The following is a 20,621-nucleotide window of genomic DNA, read 5'->3' as shown; positions in this document are numbered from 1 at the left end:
TGCGTATAAGTGAGACAGTAGTTTCTGTGGAGAAGTGGCCTTAATAACGTACGTGAGTTCTCTCACCTCTGGTGGCTCTGCCATGTCCCCTCCCAAAAGCTCGGAAAGCGCGTGGCGGACTCTGTAAAACTGGAACCTCATTAGAAGTGATGGCGATTCCAGGCCAACCACTGCCTGCTCCCAAGTCTTGACAACTCCATCATTGAACAGGTCTCCCACGACCTTAATGTTCAGTTTCTGCATTTCAGTTACCACCCCTTTCTCCCGGAGAGGAGGCAGCCACCGGGCCCAATCGATAGGCATAATAGGGGAATGCAGCAGTGCACCATTTTGTACCTGCAAAAGACTAGACCATGCGTGATTCGTAGTCGAAATTGAATCTAGTATTCCGGTCCTACGATCTGTCGGTTCGAAAATCGTATGAGGGAGTGAGAGAGGCCGGGCAAATAGAGTCTCCATTTTCACGTGTGGTATGTCTCGGTTCCCGTGTATCCAAGTGTGTAAGTGAGCAGCCTGCGCTACCCTGTAATATAATTCGAGGTCAGGCGCACCAAGCCCTCCCATGGAGTAAGGTAGTGTGAGGAGCGACCATTTCACCCGGGGCTGACCGCCAGGCCAGGCAAGTTTTGTCAACAATTGTTGCAGCCGCTGGAAGAATGACTTAGGAAGAACCATCGGGATGGTCGTGAATAAAATTTTACTTACTTACAGCCTTTGTGAGCTTCTCCAGACCACTTGCTGTACTCAGCAACTGGCCGCCACCGGTTCTGACCCCCACTCTGGCGGGAAGACTGGCGGGAAAACCTACGATAGGGAAGGGGGTGTGCCAGCCTGTGCCAACTCCACCCCTCAGGTGGGAGAGGCGAGGTGAAGCACAACTCCGGGCTCCGGCCATCTTGAAGATGGGGAGCCCTGCCCAATTAGAGATAGGCTCCTGCCCCCCTCCCACAGGAGAGGAGCAGGATAGGGGGTGTACTCGCCCCAGGACAGGGACCTATTGGTCCCTGCCCTTCCCCTACCTGTAACGCCCCTAAATGTAGTATTTAGGGGCACCCTGAACCTTCCTTCCTCAGATCCCGATTTCGAAACAAGAAAAAAGACCAAGCAGAAGAAGACCTGCAGCACAGCTGCTAACAAGAGTACGACACCAACTGACTTGTCCCCAGCCCTACAGGCCTGTTGATCCTTGAACCTGCTCCTGCTAAATTCCCGGCGTCTCCTGCGGACAGCAACCTCGAGAACCCCGAAGGACCTGCCTGCCTTGACCCTCTTAGAGACTGGGACTCCCATGAGCAGTGGCTCTGCTCAAACAGCAATACACCTGGTGCCAGCCAGGAACCACAAATCCAGCCCACTCTGCACACGCCGGGCCCGGCCTGTACCCAAGTGGACAAAGACCCTGAGGACGTCCCCCCGGCGATTCTGACCTGGAATCCAGTGCCCAAGGACCCTCCTCGCCAACCCAGACGACGCCTGCAGACTCAGAAACAGGGACCCCTCCTACCACGACCAGCAGAGGGGAAGATTTCCCAACGTCCAAAGACACCCCTGCACCCGGTGCCCCCGGCCTCCTGTGCCCAACTCTGGGGTGCCTACCTACCCTCCAAGATCCCAACTTACCCCTCGAAGTGTTGGTCACTCCAGAAGATACAACGTCCCCAGGCCTGCAGCCTTTGTTCTCTTTTCAAGATCTCCATTGAATAACATTGAGCGCCCAACGGCTCAAAAGCACCCTGCACCCAGCTGCCCGAGTGCCCCTGGCAGTGCAACTTGTGTCCTATCCCACTTCCCCATTTGCCCTGAGCAAGTGACCAGGAGCCAAGCTCCCACAGCCACGTGCCCTGCTAGCCAGCAGCCACCAACCAAAGGCCCCCTACCTCTTATTGGATAACATTGGGCCTAACTACCTCTGCACCCGGCTGCTCCTGTGCCGCTGAGGGTGTACCAACTGTACCTACCTGACACTGGGAGGCCCCTGAGTCTATGCCCAGAACCTTAACTCTGCCAGTCGAGTACTTACCTAAAAGCCGATAACTCACTTTTCTTCCATAGGCTAATGGAAGAAAAGTGACTGGTTGACTGGTTTCACTTGGCAAGTGTGCAGTTTTGGAACTTTACAATTTTCACCTAAAATCAGCCGAACAAAGAATTCCGATTTACTCACCTGTTATCAGGAGAGACCTCAGTGCTGCACCTTGTGGCCCGGCACAAACCCTGAAAACTAATTTTAACTGTATTTACCAGTACCTTGAATTTCCTTCCATAGGAAACCATTGACTGTTTTTCCTGTGAAATTTCTTCTAAGTGTCGATTTTTGCAAACTACAAATATTCCTTAAAAATCGTACCAACTATCAAAATGTAATTACTTACCTGTTTTAGATAGAGGTCCCAGTGCTGAACCTAGGACTCCAGTACTGGATTACAAAAGTAATAAGAACCTACCTTACCTGCTAATTGGATTTCCTTCCATAGGATAACATTGGTAATTTCAGCTGAAAACATTTCTGTCAACTTTTAAAAATACAATAATATTCCTTAAAAATCACTACTGTAACCAAAACGCTTTTACTTAACTGTTTACAGCTCATGTCCCGGGACTGAATTCAGGATCAATTCCTGTGGTTAGAAAAGTAATCTACCAAGTAACTAATTGCATTGAACTAGAAATTCCCATTGAGCTCAATGTTGCATTGTGTTTGAAATTGTGTTGCCTATTGCAACAAACTGTAACTATTGCATTAAAAAGTCTATTGCCTATTTGAAAAGTATTTAACTAAAGCAACTCATCCTGAGAAAGTATATTTTGATACCTTGTTGGTTCTAAAATAAAAACAACTATATCTTTTGATACAAAACCATTGGCCTAGGGTTCAGTTCTTGAGTGTATGAGACCATTTGCTGACTGGGTGTGAACAACAAATGCTTTACACTGTCCTCTGATACTGCCTTACTGCTCGACCAAGCTACCACTTTAGAGAGTAAGGTTAGAGTAAGGTTATATCTAACTTTAGCCTCTGCCAAACCTCTGGGGACTCTATACACACTGCACCTTACTTTGGTCCAGTATATATAGAGCCACTTTCCTACATTATTGTTATATAAAAACGAATCAATGTGAGTGTATAAACCGGTAGTGGGAATAGATTACGCAAGACATGTTCTTCTATTAAACAAAATTGTGTGTCTTTACCTGAATAACTCTTTTGCCCTGCTTTCCATCCAGCATCGTTATTGGCCATCTGGTAACGTGCAGGTTATGCCGGCCAAATAGTGTCAAACAAACAACATTGTGTGAATAAATTAACCAGAATGATATCATGTGGTCTCTATCTGCCATACCCTCATGCTCATGAGTAAGTTTAACTAACCCAGTGAGGGTCCTAGACATAGTAAGGAAGTACGACTTACGGGAAACTTGGTTGCTCGAGACCTCGCATCCTGTTCACTAACCGTTTGCCATGCATGTGTTTATTCTGAAGTTAATGTTATCGACATGGAGGACGGACTACGGGAACCCAATGTGTAGCCGCCATCTTAGAACAATAAAATATTCAATTTGCAAGTTAAACTTAATAGTTAAACTTAATAATAGCACCAGGGGTATCATAACATTTAACTACTGTTAAAAAGCATAATAGGAAGGATGTAATAATATAATGTAACCAGAGTGTGTCTGTCATCTCAAAATTATAGTGTTCACTGCTGGTAAAGTAAAGCAGAATAGAACAGCTAAAATTGATTCATGATGCCTATGGTCTTATAACAGCAAAACACACAAGATGATGGACGGAATGTTGCACAATGGCAAAACATTCACCCCCAGTCATAGGTCTGGGTTTAATCCATGGTTATTTTGCTCACCAAGCCACCCCAGTTCAGACATGGCCATATGCAAATCAGTCTTGACCCTGTGCCTCATGGGAACATTCCAGCCCAAACTGCCAAGCCATGTCCTACCTGGACCGGAATCAAGCATCCTAGGACCGGTTTCTGGTTATCAGCCGTCTTCAGCCAGGATAGCTTGACTCCAGTAGCTTATTGAGCACGGGACCCACGTCTAACACTGGTACTATTATTAAGTTTAACTATTAACTGAAACTTGCAAGTTGACCATTTTATAGTTCTAAGACGGTGGCTTCACATTGGGTTTACACACGCAGTCAGTCTTACATGTCGATAATATTACTTTCGAGTAAACACATGCATGGCGAACGGTTATTGAACAGGACGCAAGGTCTCGAGCAACTGAGTTTCCCGTAAGTCTCACTTCCTTACTATGTGTAGGACCCTCACAGGTTACTCCTGAGCATCAGGGTATAGCAGCTAGAGACTGCATGATATCAGAATGGTTCATTTATTCACACAATATTTGTTTGTTTGACACTATTTGGCCGGCATAACCCGCACTTTGCCAGATGGCCAGGAACCATGCTGGATGGAAAACGGGGCGAAGCGGTTATTCATGTAAAGACACACACATCGTTTAATAGAAGAACATGTCTTGCATTATCTATTCTCACTACCGGTTTATACAGTCACATTGATTTGTTTTCATATAACAATAACATATAGTGATATCACTGGGGGCCTTTTACAATGTAACAGTATGAGTGTCTGTTCTACCACCACATTACTATTGGAGACGCCAGCACAATCAATGTTTGTTTAAACATGCTGTATCTGCTAAGAAACACGACGGTCGTCACGTGAGGTTACAGTGCACCGAGGACATGGTGATGGTTTAGTTCTACAGCAAGGCCATCATTTTTATTTCAGTTTACATCTTCTGGTTTTCTAGGAAGTTGGCCCCCGATGAAGGGCAGACATGAGCCCGAAATGCATTGGGGATGCATAAAAACAAGTGATGACTTGGGAGCGACCCTTGACCTTGCTCCCAGGCAGGTCGCTCCCCAAGCCGCGCAGCTCCACCTAACTGCGCCCGTGTCCCAAGCTCTGCTGCTGCCAGGTTCGCAGCCCGCCGTAGGTCCCGCTCGCTTTTTCCATTTTTATTGTGCACTGTGATTGTCTCGCATATTGTATCATGTGTACTGTGCTGCTGTTGGTTTTTGTCTTTTCCGTTTTTTTCTTGCCCCTGTACCCATTGTGCCCCCCACCTTTTTTGCCTTCTGTTTCCCTGCCTTTTCCCCAGCCCCGATTCCCGCCGCCCCCTGCAGCCCCGCCCCCCTCGCCATCCACTCGCCTCCCGCCTCCCAGTTGCTCCTCCCTCCCACCTCCCCTTATATGGCGGCCACTGCACGGCAGTGAGAGCGACCCTTGACCCTGCTCCCAGGCAGGTCGCTCCCCACGCCGCGCAGCTCCTCCTGACTGCGCCCGTGTCCCAAGCTCTGCTGCTACCAGGTTCGCAGCCCGCCGTAGGTCCCGCTCACTTTTTCCATTTTTTATTGTGCACTGTGATTGTCTCGCATATTGTATAATTTGTACTTTGCTGCTGTTGGTTTTTGTCCTCTCCGTTTTTTTCTTGCCCCTATACCCATTGTGCCCCCCAACTTTTTTGCCTTCTGTTTCCCTGCCTTTTCCACAGCCCCGATTCCCGCCGCCCCCTGCGGCCCGCCCCGTCACCATCCACTCGCCTCCCACCTCCCAGCTGCTCCTCCCTCCCACCTCCCCTTATGTAGCGGCCGTTGCACGGTTGTGTTGCAGGGTCGCGTTGCTGGCGTGCCTAAGGCAAGCCCATCTGCGCCTGGACCGCGCCCAGCGCCAGGACCCCTGGCCCCTCCGAACGCCACGACGCCCGCCTCTGCTACTACTCCAGCACCCTCCTAGCACTCAACGCCGGACGATCAAGCACCTGCTGCCTGGCCGCCCCGAAGCGCACCAAAGGACCCTTCTCCTGCCGGAACTGCAGCTTCACCAGCATCCGGCTCACCAACCCGACCAACAAGGAACCCAACTCCCTCAGATGCATCCTGCTCAACACCCGCTCTGCCCGCAAACACGCTGTTGAACTCTGGGACCTACTCGACACCAACGCCCCAGACGTCGCCTTCCTGACAGAGACCTGGCTGACCCCCTCCTCTGCACCTGACATCGCGATAGCCAACCCGGAAGGCTACAAGATCACCCGCAAGGACCGCGCAACGGAATAGGAGGCGGGATTGCCATCGTCCACAGAAACACTCTCAAAAGCTCGACACATGCCGACGACACCCTCAGCACCGCCGAACACCTGCACTTCCAGATCCACACAGACCCCAACACCACCCTCAGAGGCACCCTCCTCTACAGACCCCCCCGGACCCCGAGCACGGTTCAGCGACTCCATCACCGACTTCATCAGCACACATGCCCTCGCCTCTACGGACTACATCCTCCTCGGGGACTTGAACTTCGACCTCGAGAACAACAACGACACCAACTCCTCCACACTGATCGACAACCTCGGACTCAGACAACTCGTCACATCTACCCACTCAGCGGGCCACACGCTTGATCCCATCTTCTCAGCAAGCACCCACGTCCTCTTCGACCGCACCACCGAACTCCACTGGACCGACCACCGCTGCATCTACTTTACCTTCCAGAAACCCACCACACACCAGCACACCAAGCAGATGCTGCGCCGCAGCTGGGGCAAGATCACAGAGGACAGGCTAACCGGCGCCCTTGCCCAGAGCCCATCTGCGGACCCGACCAACCCCGAAGCCGCAGCTTCAGACAATGGATCAACGACCGCGCCAACACCCTCGCCCCACTCAAGAAGCCACCCAACACCCACACCAGCAAGAGAGCCAGCTGGTTCACCGAAGGTCTCCAGGCCTCCAAGCGAACCTGATGAAAACTAGAAAAAAACTAGACCCGCGAAAGAACACCGGAAAGCTACACAACCCACAGGAACACCACACGCCGACACCACCTACTCATCAGATCCGCCAAAAGGACCGCATTCAGAGACCGCATAGACAACAACGCACACAACAGCAAAGAACTCTTCAGCATCATGAAACAACTCTCCAACCCCAGCTCCAACACCAAGGACATCCCATCGTCACAAGACCTGTGCGACTTACTGGCCACCTTCTGCCATCGCAAGATAGCAGACATCCACGACAGCTTCGATGCCGCCACTACCCAGTCAACCGCCGACACCCCCGCTCCCACGACCACCGCCCGCATCACCCGCCTGCTCGCCTGGACCAACATCAACGACGACGACACCATCAAGATCATGAACACCGTCCACTCCAGATCCCCGGAAGACCCCTGCTCACACAATATCTTCAACAAAGCCAGCAGCACCATTGCACCCCACCTCTGGAAAACTATCAACATCCCCTTTGAGACAGCGAACTTCCCGGAGAGCTGGAAGCATGCAGAGATCAACGCCCTACTAAAGATACCCAAAGCGGACCCCAAGGACCTCAAGAACTTCCGACCCATCTCCCTGCTCCCGTACCCGGTGAAGGTCATCGAAAAGGCCTTCAACAAACAACTAACCAGCTTCCTCGAAGAGAAAGTAAAACATCCTGGACCCGTCCCAGTCCGCGTTTCGCAGCAACCACAGCACCGAAACTGCCCTCATCGCCGCCACCGACGACATCAGGATCCTGGTCGACAATGGAGAAAACGCGGCCTTCATCCTCCTGGACCTGTCCGCCGCTTTCGACACAGTCTGCCACCGCACACTAAGAGCACGCCTCCACGACGCCGGAATCCAAGAGAAGGCCCTGGACTGGACCACCTCCTTCCTCACCGGGAGAACCCAGAGCGTCCGCCTCCCCCCTTCAACTCCAAAGCCACCAAGATGATCTGCGTTACACAAAAGGGGGTTAAACCCATATAGTCACGGGGACCTGGGTGCTATGTGATACATGTAGAGGAGAGGATCCCCGTAAAAGTAGTGTATGCCAGCGGGCCACACTCGAGGTGATTAATTACAATTTAGAAAAAATATATGCAACCAAGTTTCCATTGGTAAATTGGTTTTATTACCAAAGGATAGAAGATAACAAAATATCTGTTTCGATACAAGGTTTCATATATTAACAAAGCCCCAACGGGGAGGGGAAAGGGGAAAGAAAAGGAAGCTGAAGAAGAAAAGTTAGAGAAGCAAATAGACACAGTATAGATAGTAACCTGATTATTACAAGATTAATGACAATATACAAAAAATTGACAATACAGAGACCAAAATACGGCCAAAATCAGACAAATAATAAATAGTCCAAAACATCCAGCACATTAGATAATTCAAATTAATAAGGGTTGTGCCTGGTGTAGCAACAAAAAACAAACAGTCGACGTTTCGACCCCTAATAACAGGCTGGGTGAAGTCCTTTTACGGGGTCTTCATCAGGACGTCATGCGGGGAAAGGGGAAGGGGCCACACTGTGGGGAAAAACATTTTGACTTTAATACATGGTAAAGACGGCAGTTTGTCCAATAGTCTAAACCAAGTGATTAATTTGAAGCTATTACAAAGTTGAATTACCATGGGGTACGGCCTTCGGGGGCTCTGTACACAGGGTAGGCGCCACGCAATTAAGTCGCGGTCGATCACTAATAGTAGAAAAATCAACAGGAGAGGAGAAAGTTACCAGTTAACTCAGTACACGCGCTGTGTCAAATTACATCTATTTATTATTTGTCTGATTTTGGCCGTATTTTGGTCTCTGTATTGTCAATTTTTTGTATATTGTCATTAATCTTGTAATAATCAGGTTACTATCTATACTGTGTCTATTTGCTTCTCTAACTTTTCTTCTTCAGCTTCCTTTTCTCTCCCCTTTCCCATCCCCGTTGGGGCTTTGTTAATATATGAAACCTTGTATTGAAACAGATATTTTGTTATCTTCTATCCTTTGGTAATAAAACCAATTTACCAATGGAAACTTGGTTGCATATATTTTTTCTAAATTGTAATTAATCACCTCGAGTGTGGCCCGCTGGCATACACTACTTTTACGGGGATCCTCTCCTCTACATGTATCACATAGAACCCAGGTCCCCGTGACTATATGGGTTTAACCCCCTTTTGTGTAACACTATCTGAGCAGGTTTGACCTGCGAGGTTCCATTTCCCTAAATTAAATTTAGTCATACCATGGTCGAATCCGAGTTACTTTCCTACACAGAGGAGTATATCAACCAGCTAACCAAAGACCTATCGTCCACTTTCTTATCTACCTCGGTCCCGGTCATTGACATCACCCTTAATGATAAGGTGGCCCGTTTGGAAAGATTAGAGAAAAAACTTATTCGAACAAGACTTCATGGACACCTTTTCACGAGATACTTGCAAGAGAATATAATCCCGGTGGGATTGCAAATCAAAATCGAGCCTGTGATATTTGTCGACGTACCTAAATTCAAAGAGGGATTTAGCTACGTGGGAAATAATTGCTCCCGGCACTGGATGGTGCTGGGAGTCGAGACAGCTGCAGAACAGGTAGTCTCCTTAAGCAAAGAGATCGCAGATCTGAAGGCCGAAATCTTGGGTGATAGCACACTCACTAAAGCCAAGGAGGCCATAGATCATTTGGAAGCAACCATAAAAGACTTCGATACTACGGCACAAACAAAGAAATTGGAGAAACTGGCACGCGATCTCAGAGTTTTTGATAAAAAACTAGTGTACCCTTACTTACAGCCAGAGTATTACAAACAGGACAACCAAGGCCGATTTACCAATCGCGGCCGCGGGGGGTACAGAGGATGACAAAACTATACCACCTTTTCAGACTCCTCCTACAGTTCTGGTAGTGAAGCTGAGGCAGGACCCAGCACCTCATACTCCTACCCCCCCTATCCCATTCAAGACCCTACTTACCAGCAGTATCCCCCCCAGTTCCCACCTCATTTTTTAGATCAGGGTCGGGGACAGTGGCGCCCACCACGAGGCCGTGGCAACAACTGGCCCCGGGGACAAACAAGAGGCCAACAATAGAATCAGGCAGGATGGGAAGGGGGTTGAGGCAAGCAACAGAAGCGGGTCACGTTTCGCCCCGAGACACACGGGGAGATATCCACGCGCAGGAACACCTACAGATGGTAACCATGCCTACTCCATCAGCTCCTGTGATTTCTAGCGTCACTAGTCCAGTGATTAATATCTCAAAACATCAATTCCAGGAGGCTGAACTCAAGGTCCTCGGCCGAGGACTTTCTTATGTCCCCACTGCTTCGGTCAACAAATTCCTGTTGAAAACCGAACTATATAGTTTTTTTAGAAGGATAAGGTTACGCTATTTCTTTCGAAATCAGACCACCAGACTAAACAATTCGGTTACCGGCCTGAGGGTCCCCTCAACCTTTTTTCCACCCACATATGCCATGAATAGCCGGATCCTTGCCTTTGAGGATATTGTAACCTCCTCCATAGATCGTTCCCTCAAAGAGCCCAAATTCACGAGGTTGAATTTACCAAAAACAGAGAAGAAGGCTTTGGCGGATTTAAGTAACAACAAAGAGGTTGTTATAAAACCCGCGGATAAAGGCGGTGCAAGTGTGGTTCAAGATCTCTCTGATTACAAAGCCGAGATCTACAGACAACTATCAGATGGCATCAGTTACCGTCTTCTACCCAGTGACCCTTCAAGTGATTTGGCTAACACCATCCTAAGGGTGACCCAAAAGGGTTTAGATACCGGTTTTCTGAGCAAACAGGAATTTGAGTTCCTTAATCAAAAATTTCCCAGACTGGCTACTATTTATACCTTACCTAAGGTACACAAAAACCTTACCCAACCTCCTGGTCGCCCAATAGTTTCTGGGTGTGGGTCTCTTTTAGAACCCCTTTGTCAATATGTTGACTTTTTTCTGAAGCCTATCGCACTTCATACAAAAGCCTATTTACGAGATACCACACAAGTCATTAATTTGATAGATGGTCGACCCTTTAATCCAGAAAGTTCTCTCCTAGTTACATGTGACATCATATCACTCTACACGAGCATCCCCCAACAAGAAGCATTGGATATAATGAGAATGGCTTTAGATACTCGAACTGCTCCCCTCCAGGTCCCTACTGAGTTCATTATCCAATTATTGGAAATTGCTATGATGCAAAAAATTTTTATTTTTCAAGATCATTTCTATTTGCAGACCAGGGGCGTAGCGATGGGGGCCACTTTCGCTCCAAACCTGGCTATAATCTTCATGGATTATTTTGAACACCAGCACATTTTTCCAGTTACCAATCCGTTTAAGGCACATCTGCCCCTTTGGGTCAGATACATAGACGACGTCCTGTGTATCTGGGACGGAGATGGTGACCAACTCCAAGTATTTCATAATTGGCTCAACTCCCGAAATCCGGCGATCCAGTTCACGATGGAATCAAGCAATAAAATTATACCTTTCCTAGACATTTCTATTTATGCAGAATCAGATCATCTGCACACCACCCTGTTCAGGAAGCCTACTGAGCGTAATTCACTCTTACAATACCAGAGTCATCACCCTAGGGGTTTAAAAGATAACCTGCCAGTCGGCCAATTTTTCAGGATTAGGAGGAATTGCTCCACAAGAGCCGATTACTTTAAAGAATCGGAGGTCCTGAGTGAACGCCTGACAGCACGAGGGTACCCAAGTAGGTTGGTCAAGAGAGCAAGAAAGCGTGCTTGGTATAATCCCCGCGATTCCCTACTTAATCCAAGTGACGTTTCACGTGCTACAACTGATCGCGTGATTTGCGTTACGACTTTTTCAACTCGCAGTAACGACATCAAGAAGATCATCAACCATAACTGGCCATTGGTGGCTGATGTCATCAACCAAACAGAGTTGCCCCTTCACTCTTTTAAGAGAGCCAAAAATATAAGGGACATGGTGGTTCACTCTTTTCTTGAAGGCGAGAGCCAACCCACTCTAACATCTCTTTGGAATTTGCCCCCTGTGATCGGCCACTATAGATGTGGTGGATGTACTGCCTGCGATACCACAATCCAGACCAAAACATTTGACCACCGCGGACGCACGTATACTCTCAAACACTACACCAATTGTAATTCTACTGGTGTGATATACATCATCCGTTGCCCATGCAGTCATTTGTATGTAGGTCAGACGCAACAAAAAATCAAGGCTAGAATTTCTTCGCACTGCAGTAGACTGAGATGCAAAGTGGCAGGTGCCCCTCTTGTAGACCACTGGCTCACAGCTGGCCATTTGGTCACTGACCTGCGGTGGTTTGCTGTTGAAAAGGTGACCCTCGGGAGAAGGGGTGGTAACCTCCCATCTATCCTGAACATACGGGAGTCCAAATGGATGTCACTTTTGGACTCCATCAAAAACGGACTGAATGAACAGGATAGCAGTCTTTCACAACTGGCAGCGCTAGGTTGAACTATCTAACATGTCCCTTTTTGGAACACCCTGACCCCAATACAGAAATTCTGAAGCTTACCCTTTGAATGCTCGGGCACACACTTTTTTGAATTATGGTCAATTGGGTTTTCATCCTCCTGCGTGTGAGATGCACCCATGGTTCAGGATCTGGTTTAAATTATGTGTTGTCCTTCGAAATATTGGTTCAGGATCTGTCTTAAAATATGTGTTGTCTCTCGAAATTTTGGCTGAACGGGTTTTCATCCTCCTGTGTGAGAGATGCACCCATTTTTCATAATACTTCCCTTAAAATATGTGATGTCCCTCAATTTTGTAGTTAGGTATTCAATTAAGGAACGGGTCTACTTCCTCCTGTGTGAGAGAAGCACCTTTTGTAATAAACGACAATCTAGGTTCTGCAAACTGTTTTTGTGGTTGACATCCTCATAGATGAGAGCTGCACCAATTTATCCTTTATCCTGTGTTAATATATATTTTGTATGCGGGTTCGGACACTCCCCACGAATTGAATATCACTGCCTGAAATTATCACTCCCTACCGCGGTAGCCTTGAGTATTTCTTCCATTTTCATGGAACCAACATTAGCTGGCCCCGCCCCAAACTCCGCATTGCTGCTTTGCGGAGTTGCTGTCCGGATTCGTGCTGACACCCTTCAGGCCTGACCTTTGCAGACGCCCTTCCAGCCATTTAAATGTAAGTGAATTTCTGGCGGGCGTCGCATATCGGCTCCTTAGAGTCCTGAAACTAATCGCTATCCCGATTTTTTCAGGAACCAAGGGACTACGAGCCCCGTGAATTAATCCCTTTCCTCTGTGGAGCCGTGCAGTAAAAACATCGGCTTTTGCACCCAGACGAACTACAATTTCTTGTGAGTAAGAGCGCCAGTACGATAGCGTACGGTTGGGTCTGACGCCATTCCTAAATCTACACTCCAGCTCTTTTCTTTAATTATTTCTCCGATGGCAGGTTGGATGTGATAAACAAAAACCCACCGGCTTTCGAGTTAGCAGTCCTTCCAAAACAGACGGCTCCGCAAGCTATCACGGTGACGGAGCCCTCTTTTTACCTTGTCCAAAATAGTCTCTTGTAAGTTCGCCAATATTGGCCCTGAATTAATTCGTGTTTTTACTGGGTCATCATTTTCTGTATTATGTAACACGAGTGTTTTCACTTACTCAATTCCAGCGTGCGTGAATGGTCACATTCCACTAAGAGTGTCCCACTCTTCGTTTTCCTGGTGTAATAATTTCGCCAGTTTTTCGAGGTATTTAAGCATTTAATTATTATCTTACGATTATGAGAGTGGCAACAAGATTTGTTGTTCTGCTCTTGTATCCGTCCTAAATGCTAAATAGAAGGCCTTCAAGGCTTTCCCTTACCTACTATAAGATGTAATTTGACACAGCGCGTGTACTGAGTTAACTGGTAACTTTCTCCTCTCCTGTTGATTTTTCTACTATTAGTGATCGACCGCGACTTAATTGCGTGGCGCCTACCCTGTGCACAGAGCCCCTGAAGGCCGTACCCCATGGTAATTCAACTTTGTAATAGCTTCAAATTAATCACTTGGTTTAGACTATTGGACAAACTGCCGTCTTTACCATGTATTAAAGTCAAAATGTTTTTCCCCACAGTGTGGCCCCTTCCCCTTTCCCCGCATGACGTCCTGATGAAGACCCCGTAAAAGGACTTCACCCAGCCTGTTATTAGGGGTCGAAACGTCGACTGTTTGTTTTTTGTTGATACACCAGGCACAACCCTTATTAATTTGAATTATCTAATGTGCTGGATGTTTTGGACTATTTATTATTTGTCTGATTTTGGCCGTATTTTGGTCTCTGTATTGTCAATTTTTTGTATATTGTCATTAATCTTGTAATAATCAGGTTACTATCTATACTGTGTCTATTTGCTTCTCTAACTTTTCTTCTTCAGCTTCCTTTTCTCTCCCCTTTCCCCTCCCCGTTGGGGCTTTGTTAATATATGAAACCTTGTATTGAAACAGATATTTTGTTATCTTCTATCCTTTGGTAATAAAACCAATTTACCAATGGAAACTTGGTTGCATATATTTTTTCTAAATTGTAATTAATCACCTCGAGTGTGGCCCGCTGGCATACACTACTTTTACGGGGATCCTCTCCTCTACATGTATCACCAAGATGATCTGCGGCGTACCCCAAGGCTCATCCCTCAGCCCAACGTTGTTCAACGTCTATTTGGCACCGCTCGCCCACGTCGCCCGACAGCATGACCTAAACATCATCTCCTACGTCGACGACACCCAGCTGATCCTATCGCTCACCAACGACCCCCACACCGCCAAAACCAACCTCCACGAAGGACTGAAGGCAGTCGCCGACTGGATGAGGAACAGCCGACTGAAGCTCAACTCGGACAAGACGGAGGTCCTCATGCTCGGTCCCTCCCCCTCGGCCTGGGACAACTCCTGGTGGCTGACGGCACTAGGAGCACCCCCCACACCCACCAACCACGCACGAAACCTAGGGGTCATCCTGGACTCCACACTCTCGATGACAAAGCAGGTCAACGCCGTCTCCTCCTCCTGCTTCAACACCCTTCGCATGCTTCGCAGGATCTTCAAGTGGATCCCCACCGAAGGACGGTCACCCAGGCCCTCATCAGCAGTAGACTGGACTGGACGGACTCTACGCAGGAGCCCTGACCAAACTCCTGAAACGACTCCAACGCATCCAGACGCCTCCGCACGCCTGATCCTCGACATCCCCCAGCCCCACAGCCACATCACACCCCACCTGAAGGACCTGCACTGGCTCCCCATCAACAAGAGAATAACCTTTAAGCTCCTCACCCACGCACACAAGGCACTCCACGACACCGGACCAGCGTACCTCAACAGCCGACTCAGCTGCTACACCCCCGCCCGCCAGCTCCGCTCCGCAGACCGCGCCCTCTCCACCGCCCCCCGCATTCCGGCAGCACACGTAAGCATCGTTCCCCCATCCATGGGGGAAGCGCAACCTTCATTTATTCAGACATGTGTAATGTATACATCTGCTACAATAACATATACTTAGTCATCCTTTCCATCCCACATGGGGTATCTACAATACATTGGGAATCTGCTTACACTGATTTTCAAACACCCACCTTTACATTTCTTGTGAAGCTCGTCGAAGCTGCCTGGGTTACTGAGTTGGTCCTTGCTCTTACGTTTCCAGGAGTGTGTTGAAGTCTTGGCTTCCAAACAGGCCAGGGCCAGTACGCTCCCCATCACGGAAAACCTCACGTAGCTCCTTCTGAGTTTCTTTTCAAAGACTGTGGTCAAAGACTGTCTTAGGAAAAACAACTAGTGTTCTGCTTTTAATTGCCAATAGGATGGCTAAGTGATGCTTCCCGCACTGACTGCCAATACGGCAGACTGAGACATTGCGGCTCGGGGGGCAGATGTAGACTGAACTGGAAAAATACATCTTACGTTGAAGAACTGAACATCTCAAGCAAATCAAAGTAGCAGCGTTTGAGTAAATCAAATCACGCGCGCCAGCGTTTGGGGATTCCAATAATTGAAGTGTGATAATCTCCCAAAGAAAACAAACACCTCAGAAATTGGAATTTCATAATGAAGAGCTGGTAATTAATCAGAACTTTTCAAAAATAAAAACAAAATAGGAGTTCTTTGGTAAGTGTCAATCCACCAGACCAATCTACATATATCCAATCCTATCACTGAGACGTGTGGAAGGCGCTTCTCTACACAGCCTCACATCATAAAAGAAGAGGGCGTTTTTTTCCAGAAAGATGATCAAACGCAAAATTGCGGGAAAGAGAAGACCGGATTATGAGCAAAACGGTCACATAAAAAATAACTGTCAGTCGTCCCCTCAGGGAAAATTATAGAGCTTTGAAAACAAACGTATAGAAACAAAACTCGCGTGCAGTACATCCGTTATCAAAAGAAAGTCGCGGTTGTCGAACTGTTTATCTGGACACCGCCATCCGTAAAACGATCACCCAAAAATGTATATTCTTAAAAATAAGTGAATAATCAAAACGTTCCGATTTTTCCAAAATAAGAACTGATATTCTCCCAGATTCAATGGTTTAAGCAGAAAGAACGAAATTGTGTCTATATTGTAAAAATGTAACGGCTGTTTATTCTAAGGGTTATTCTGGGCTCGCATTTAATAACCCGGGAGGAAGGGCTGCTGTTCAGGGAAAGACCCCGCCCCACAGGAAACTACGAAGCTCGGAAACGTCAATAATAAGAAAGTAGAAAGAGGATCGCGCATGCGCGTTAGAAAAGCTCGATCTTAACCTATTCTTGTGACAAGGTGTTCAGCGCATTTGTGGCACTTGTACGTTGCATCTCCCCCTACGTCACATTGATGCTTAGCGTTGCGCATGCGCCTCCCTTACTATGAAGGATGCCTAGTTGTTTCCGTACTGTACAGTCCTGGCAAGAGTGCGTTGTTTCCGTTAGTAGTGCTGGCCGCGTTTGCTCGGTGCAAAATTGGGGAAGTCGGGAATAGGTGGAAAGCTAGAGTTTACTAAGTATATCAGTATTATACGTTTTTGAAGAACATAAATGACAACATTTTAAATCTGCTTAGAAGGTGATTTACATAAAATAATCGAGGGAGTGTATTTTCTACGTTGATTTCTGTTGAAGCAGAGGCAATTGCGGGAGACAGATACAGTAAAGCCATTTTGGGCTTTATAAAACGGAAGGCTCTCACCTGCATCGGTTCTGTTGGCATGTGTGAATTAATGCTGATAGTCAACCATGCCACTAATTATTGGGGTGGGGGCAAATACAGGAAAGAACATGCAGATGTTGGCATGGTGAACACCAAAATCCATATGCTTCACAAAAACTAGGCCATAATGATTGCACCGAGTAAATACTTAGCACCGTGGTGTTGTTTTTCAGTGGGTGCCATAATTATCGCATCACATACTGACTGATTCAGAATAAGGACCTAAAATAGCGTACTTAGGGCTTTCTTACGGTTCTATTGCAAAAACCGTATAGTATTGTATGAAGCGGTATGAACACGTACATATGGGGGAGTCCTGTCAAAAGCCAAAAATTGCTTTCCTTTGGCTTTCTCCTGTTTGTAACTGTCTCTACTTTAATACACGTCAATGAAGAGAAGATATCCCGTTAATTATATTTTTTTTAATCTCCCACTTTGTGCTTTGCAAATGTGGGCATGTATGCAAAGAAGCACTGTTCTAGTTTTAAGTTTTTATTTCACAACCTAATCGAGCTGTTGTTCTGGTTCACTTCAATTAATCCACAATGAGCTAACACATTACCTCTACGTCCCTCGTCCTCGACCCAGTCATCACTAATGAGGTATCACACAAGACAGGAAACAAAACAGGAAACGCTTTTAGGCTCCACCCCCCCTCCTGCCAGGTGCTATATTACACCCAACCACTAGAGGCACATCCTGTTTTGTTTCCTGTCGGTGGTTTACTTGATGGGAGACGCTTGGGTGAGTGCCGGGCACTTACCTGCTTCGCTTGTCCTGTGGCTTCCTCCTCTGCTGGGCTTTGGGGGCTCCCGTGGACCGTCGTGGGATGCTGTGGAGTTGGGCTGCTGGGCTTCCCTGTCTCCTCCTGGGCTTGGGAGGCCTGTGTTGCGGGGCTCCACGGGTCTCCCTGTTCTTGCTGCCCTGTTTTCCTGCTGCGAGATGTCCGGGTCGGTGTGGATGTTGCAGACCTCCGTTTTCGCTGGTTCCCGGTCCTTCTGTGCCTCCCGATACGATTTGGACTCCTGCTGCGGCTGGCGGTGATGGTTGGTGGTTGTTCCCTTAGCGCTTAGCCGTGTTTTGGGCGCGCTTTGGTTACGTTCCTCCCCCCCTCGGGGGCGTTCCTATCCTCTGGCCTGCTTGTGCTTGTGCTGGCTCTGCCACCGTGGGAGCGGGCTCGTACTGCCGGGCTTCGTCTCTCCGATTCCCGGGATCACTCTCCTTGCTTCGGGTCCGGGGCTGTCCGTGTTCGTGCCCCGGCCACCGCGTTGGCTGCATGCCGCCGCCTGTGTTCCTGAGGCTGCGGAGGTGAGGGCGGTCCTCTTCCAGGCTGCTGCCGGGCTGTTTGCCTTCTACTGTCCCGTCACGGGAAGCATCCTGTGGTTTCGGCACAGGCCCGCCTTTCCTTCGGACGCCTGGGTGTGCTTCGGCTCGCCTGTTCCGCTGGACGTTCTTCCTGCGAGGGTTTCCTTGCAGGCCCGCGTTTGCTGTTGGCCGCGGGTTTCCTTTTGGGTGATGCCCCTTTCCACAACTGGAGCCTCGGCGGATGCACAAGGATTGCAGCCAGGAAGACGGGCGCCACCTGTCTGCCCCAGCCGCGGGGCCCGTTGCCCTTGGCCAGGCTTTGCATTTCGACCACGGAGCTGTGGCCCAAGGGTGAGTCTTGTACCTTTTGTTGTGCCCGCCCTCACAGGCCGGGGTTTGGATCATGCCGATATTGTGCTTGTATCTCCATGTGGTGCATTTCTATGTTTCTGACCCCCCCCCCCTGGGTCCGGTGTTTGGTCGTTTTCAATGCCTTCCTTTGTGGGGAGATGTGGCTGGGATGCTTGTTCCTCGTCAAGGCTTGTGTGCGCGCTGTTGCCGGGTCACGTGGTCCCTTGCCTTCGTATGGGCTGCTTGGTTCGTTTGCTGGCAGGCTGCTTTCGCTCTGTTTGGTGAGCGTTGGTCTGCTGCTCTGGGGGTCCCTGGTTCGCTCCCGGATTGTGTCGCACTTTTGACTTGTTGCCCTGGCTGGAGGCTGTGCGGCAGCGACGAGGGCTCCTGGAGCTGCAGGGGAGAGTACTGGCCTGTGTCAGTGGTACGTTTGTTGCCGAAGCTCCACTGCAGGGGTCGGCTTTTCGGGAATGCATCTTCGCGAGGGGATGTCCTCTTCTCCTGTGCCGTGGGGACTCGGCTTCTCCTGTGGTGCTGGCCAGTGTGGATGTTGGTTGGATTTCTCTCCTTATCCTGGTGGCGCTGTCTGGTTTGATGGCAGGCGTGATGGCTGTTGGTGGTCCCTCTGGTGCTGCTGACTTCTTCCTCTGACTTTCCTTCCGGTCTGGTCCGTTTCCAGGGTTGTCTTGCCTTGGTTTGGGAGGCCTGTTGCCTCTTCTCTGCCGGTACGCCCTTCTGTGTTAGGTGTCCTGCTGAGGGGGGGGGGGGCTGACCCGGGATCGCTTCCCCATGCCCTGGTTCTGTCCGTGCTTTCTCCTTTGCGGGTTCTGGCGGTCTCCTTGCCTGTTTCTGTCCCGGTGGGCTCCGTTCTGGCCTTTCTTGTGGGGCGTCCTTCCATGGCGGTTGTTGGCATCCTGAGGGGAGGCATGGATGTGATGGTCTGTCAGCTTTGGTGGGTGCTGGTTCTCACCTTGCTATTTGCTCTGCCCTTTCTGGGGCCTCTGTTGCCCTGTCTTTCTGTCTGCTTTCTGGTCCTTTTTCCTCGTTGCATGAGGGTGGCAGCTGTCCGGACTTGCTGGGGTCCATGGAGCGCCTCCCTGGATTCCTGTCGGACATCGCTATTGATTCTGTGCGAGCTTCTGCTGTGTCCTTGGGTTCCTCTGTTGCGGGAAACATCCTTTACAATTGAACTTTTACAACGCAGTGCTTTTACAACGCAGGTTTTACAACGAAAACCATTACAACGCATTGCACTGGGGGGCGCTCTAGGATAGGGAATAGTTTTAATTTACTATCCAACACCTTCCGTACTATCCACGGGGACTGGAGTTGGAATAGCAAATTAAACTATTCACTATCCAGCACCCCAAAGCGCTATGCGTTGTAACAGCATGCGTTGTAAAAACTGCGTTGTAACAGCATGCGTGGTAAAAGCATGCGTTGTAATGTCATACATCCCTCTGTTGCTGCCCGTCGGACCCTGTTGCTGCGGGATTTGAAGACGGACGCGGCTCCTCTTTCCATGGCTTTGGGTTGCCTTTTTACTGGTGCCCGTCTGTTTGGTGGCTCTCTTGAGGTTGTGCTACTTTGGGTCTGCTTATGCATTCCTTGTCTTTCGTCTTTTCCGTCCCGTGGGGATGCCTCCTTCTCCAGTGCTGGGTCGTTGCGCCGACCTTCCAGGTTTCGGCTGTCTTCCTTCGGGAGTCGACGTGGCCTTGGCCGGTCTTTTCCCCGGCAGTTTCGGGAGGCTTCCCTGCGGGGTGCTGGGTCTGGCCCGTATTGGTGGAGGACTTCGCCTGGTTTTTCCTGCTTGGCGTTTGACGTCTTCCGTCATATGGGTGCTGGATGTTTTGTCTCGGGGTTCCAGATCGGGTTCCTGTCCCCCCCCCCCCCTCCGGGGTGGTGGTGTCTCCG

General features: G+C 49.0%; 1 protein-coding gene across 2 annotated transcripts in view; it reads right to left on the bottom strand.

Annotated features, from left to right (window-relative positions):
• Positions 1–16,546, bottom strand: part of TOMM40L (translocase of outer mitochondrial membrane 40 like) — a 586,774-nt gene extending 570,228 nt beyond the window's left edge. For both annotated transcript variants that reach the window (XM_078669218.1, XM_078669219.1), the window contains exon 1: positions 15,442–16,546. In XM_078669218.1, coding sequence (XP_078525344.1) covers positions 15,442–15,565 — 124 coding nt within the window. In that variant the 5' untranslated portion in view covers positions 15,566–16,546. The remainder of the gene's footprint in view (positions 1–15,441) is intronic.
• Positions 16,547–20,621: the final 4,075 nt, after the last annotated feature.

This window comes from Lissotriton helveticus, chromosome 12 (genome assembly GCF_964261635.1).
Source record: "Lissotriton helveticus chromosome 12, aLisHel1.1, whole genome shotgun sequence".
NCBI lineage: Eukaryota > Metazoa > Chordata > Amphibia > Caudata > Salamandridae > Lissotriton > Lissotriton helveticus.
The sequence above is the reverse complement of the archived record's forward strand: the minus strand, read 5'-3'. Positions and strand labels throughout refer to the sequence as shown.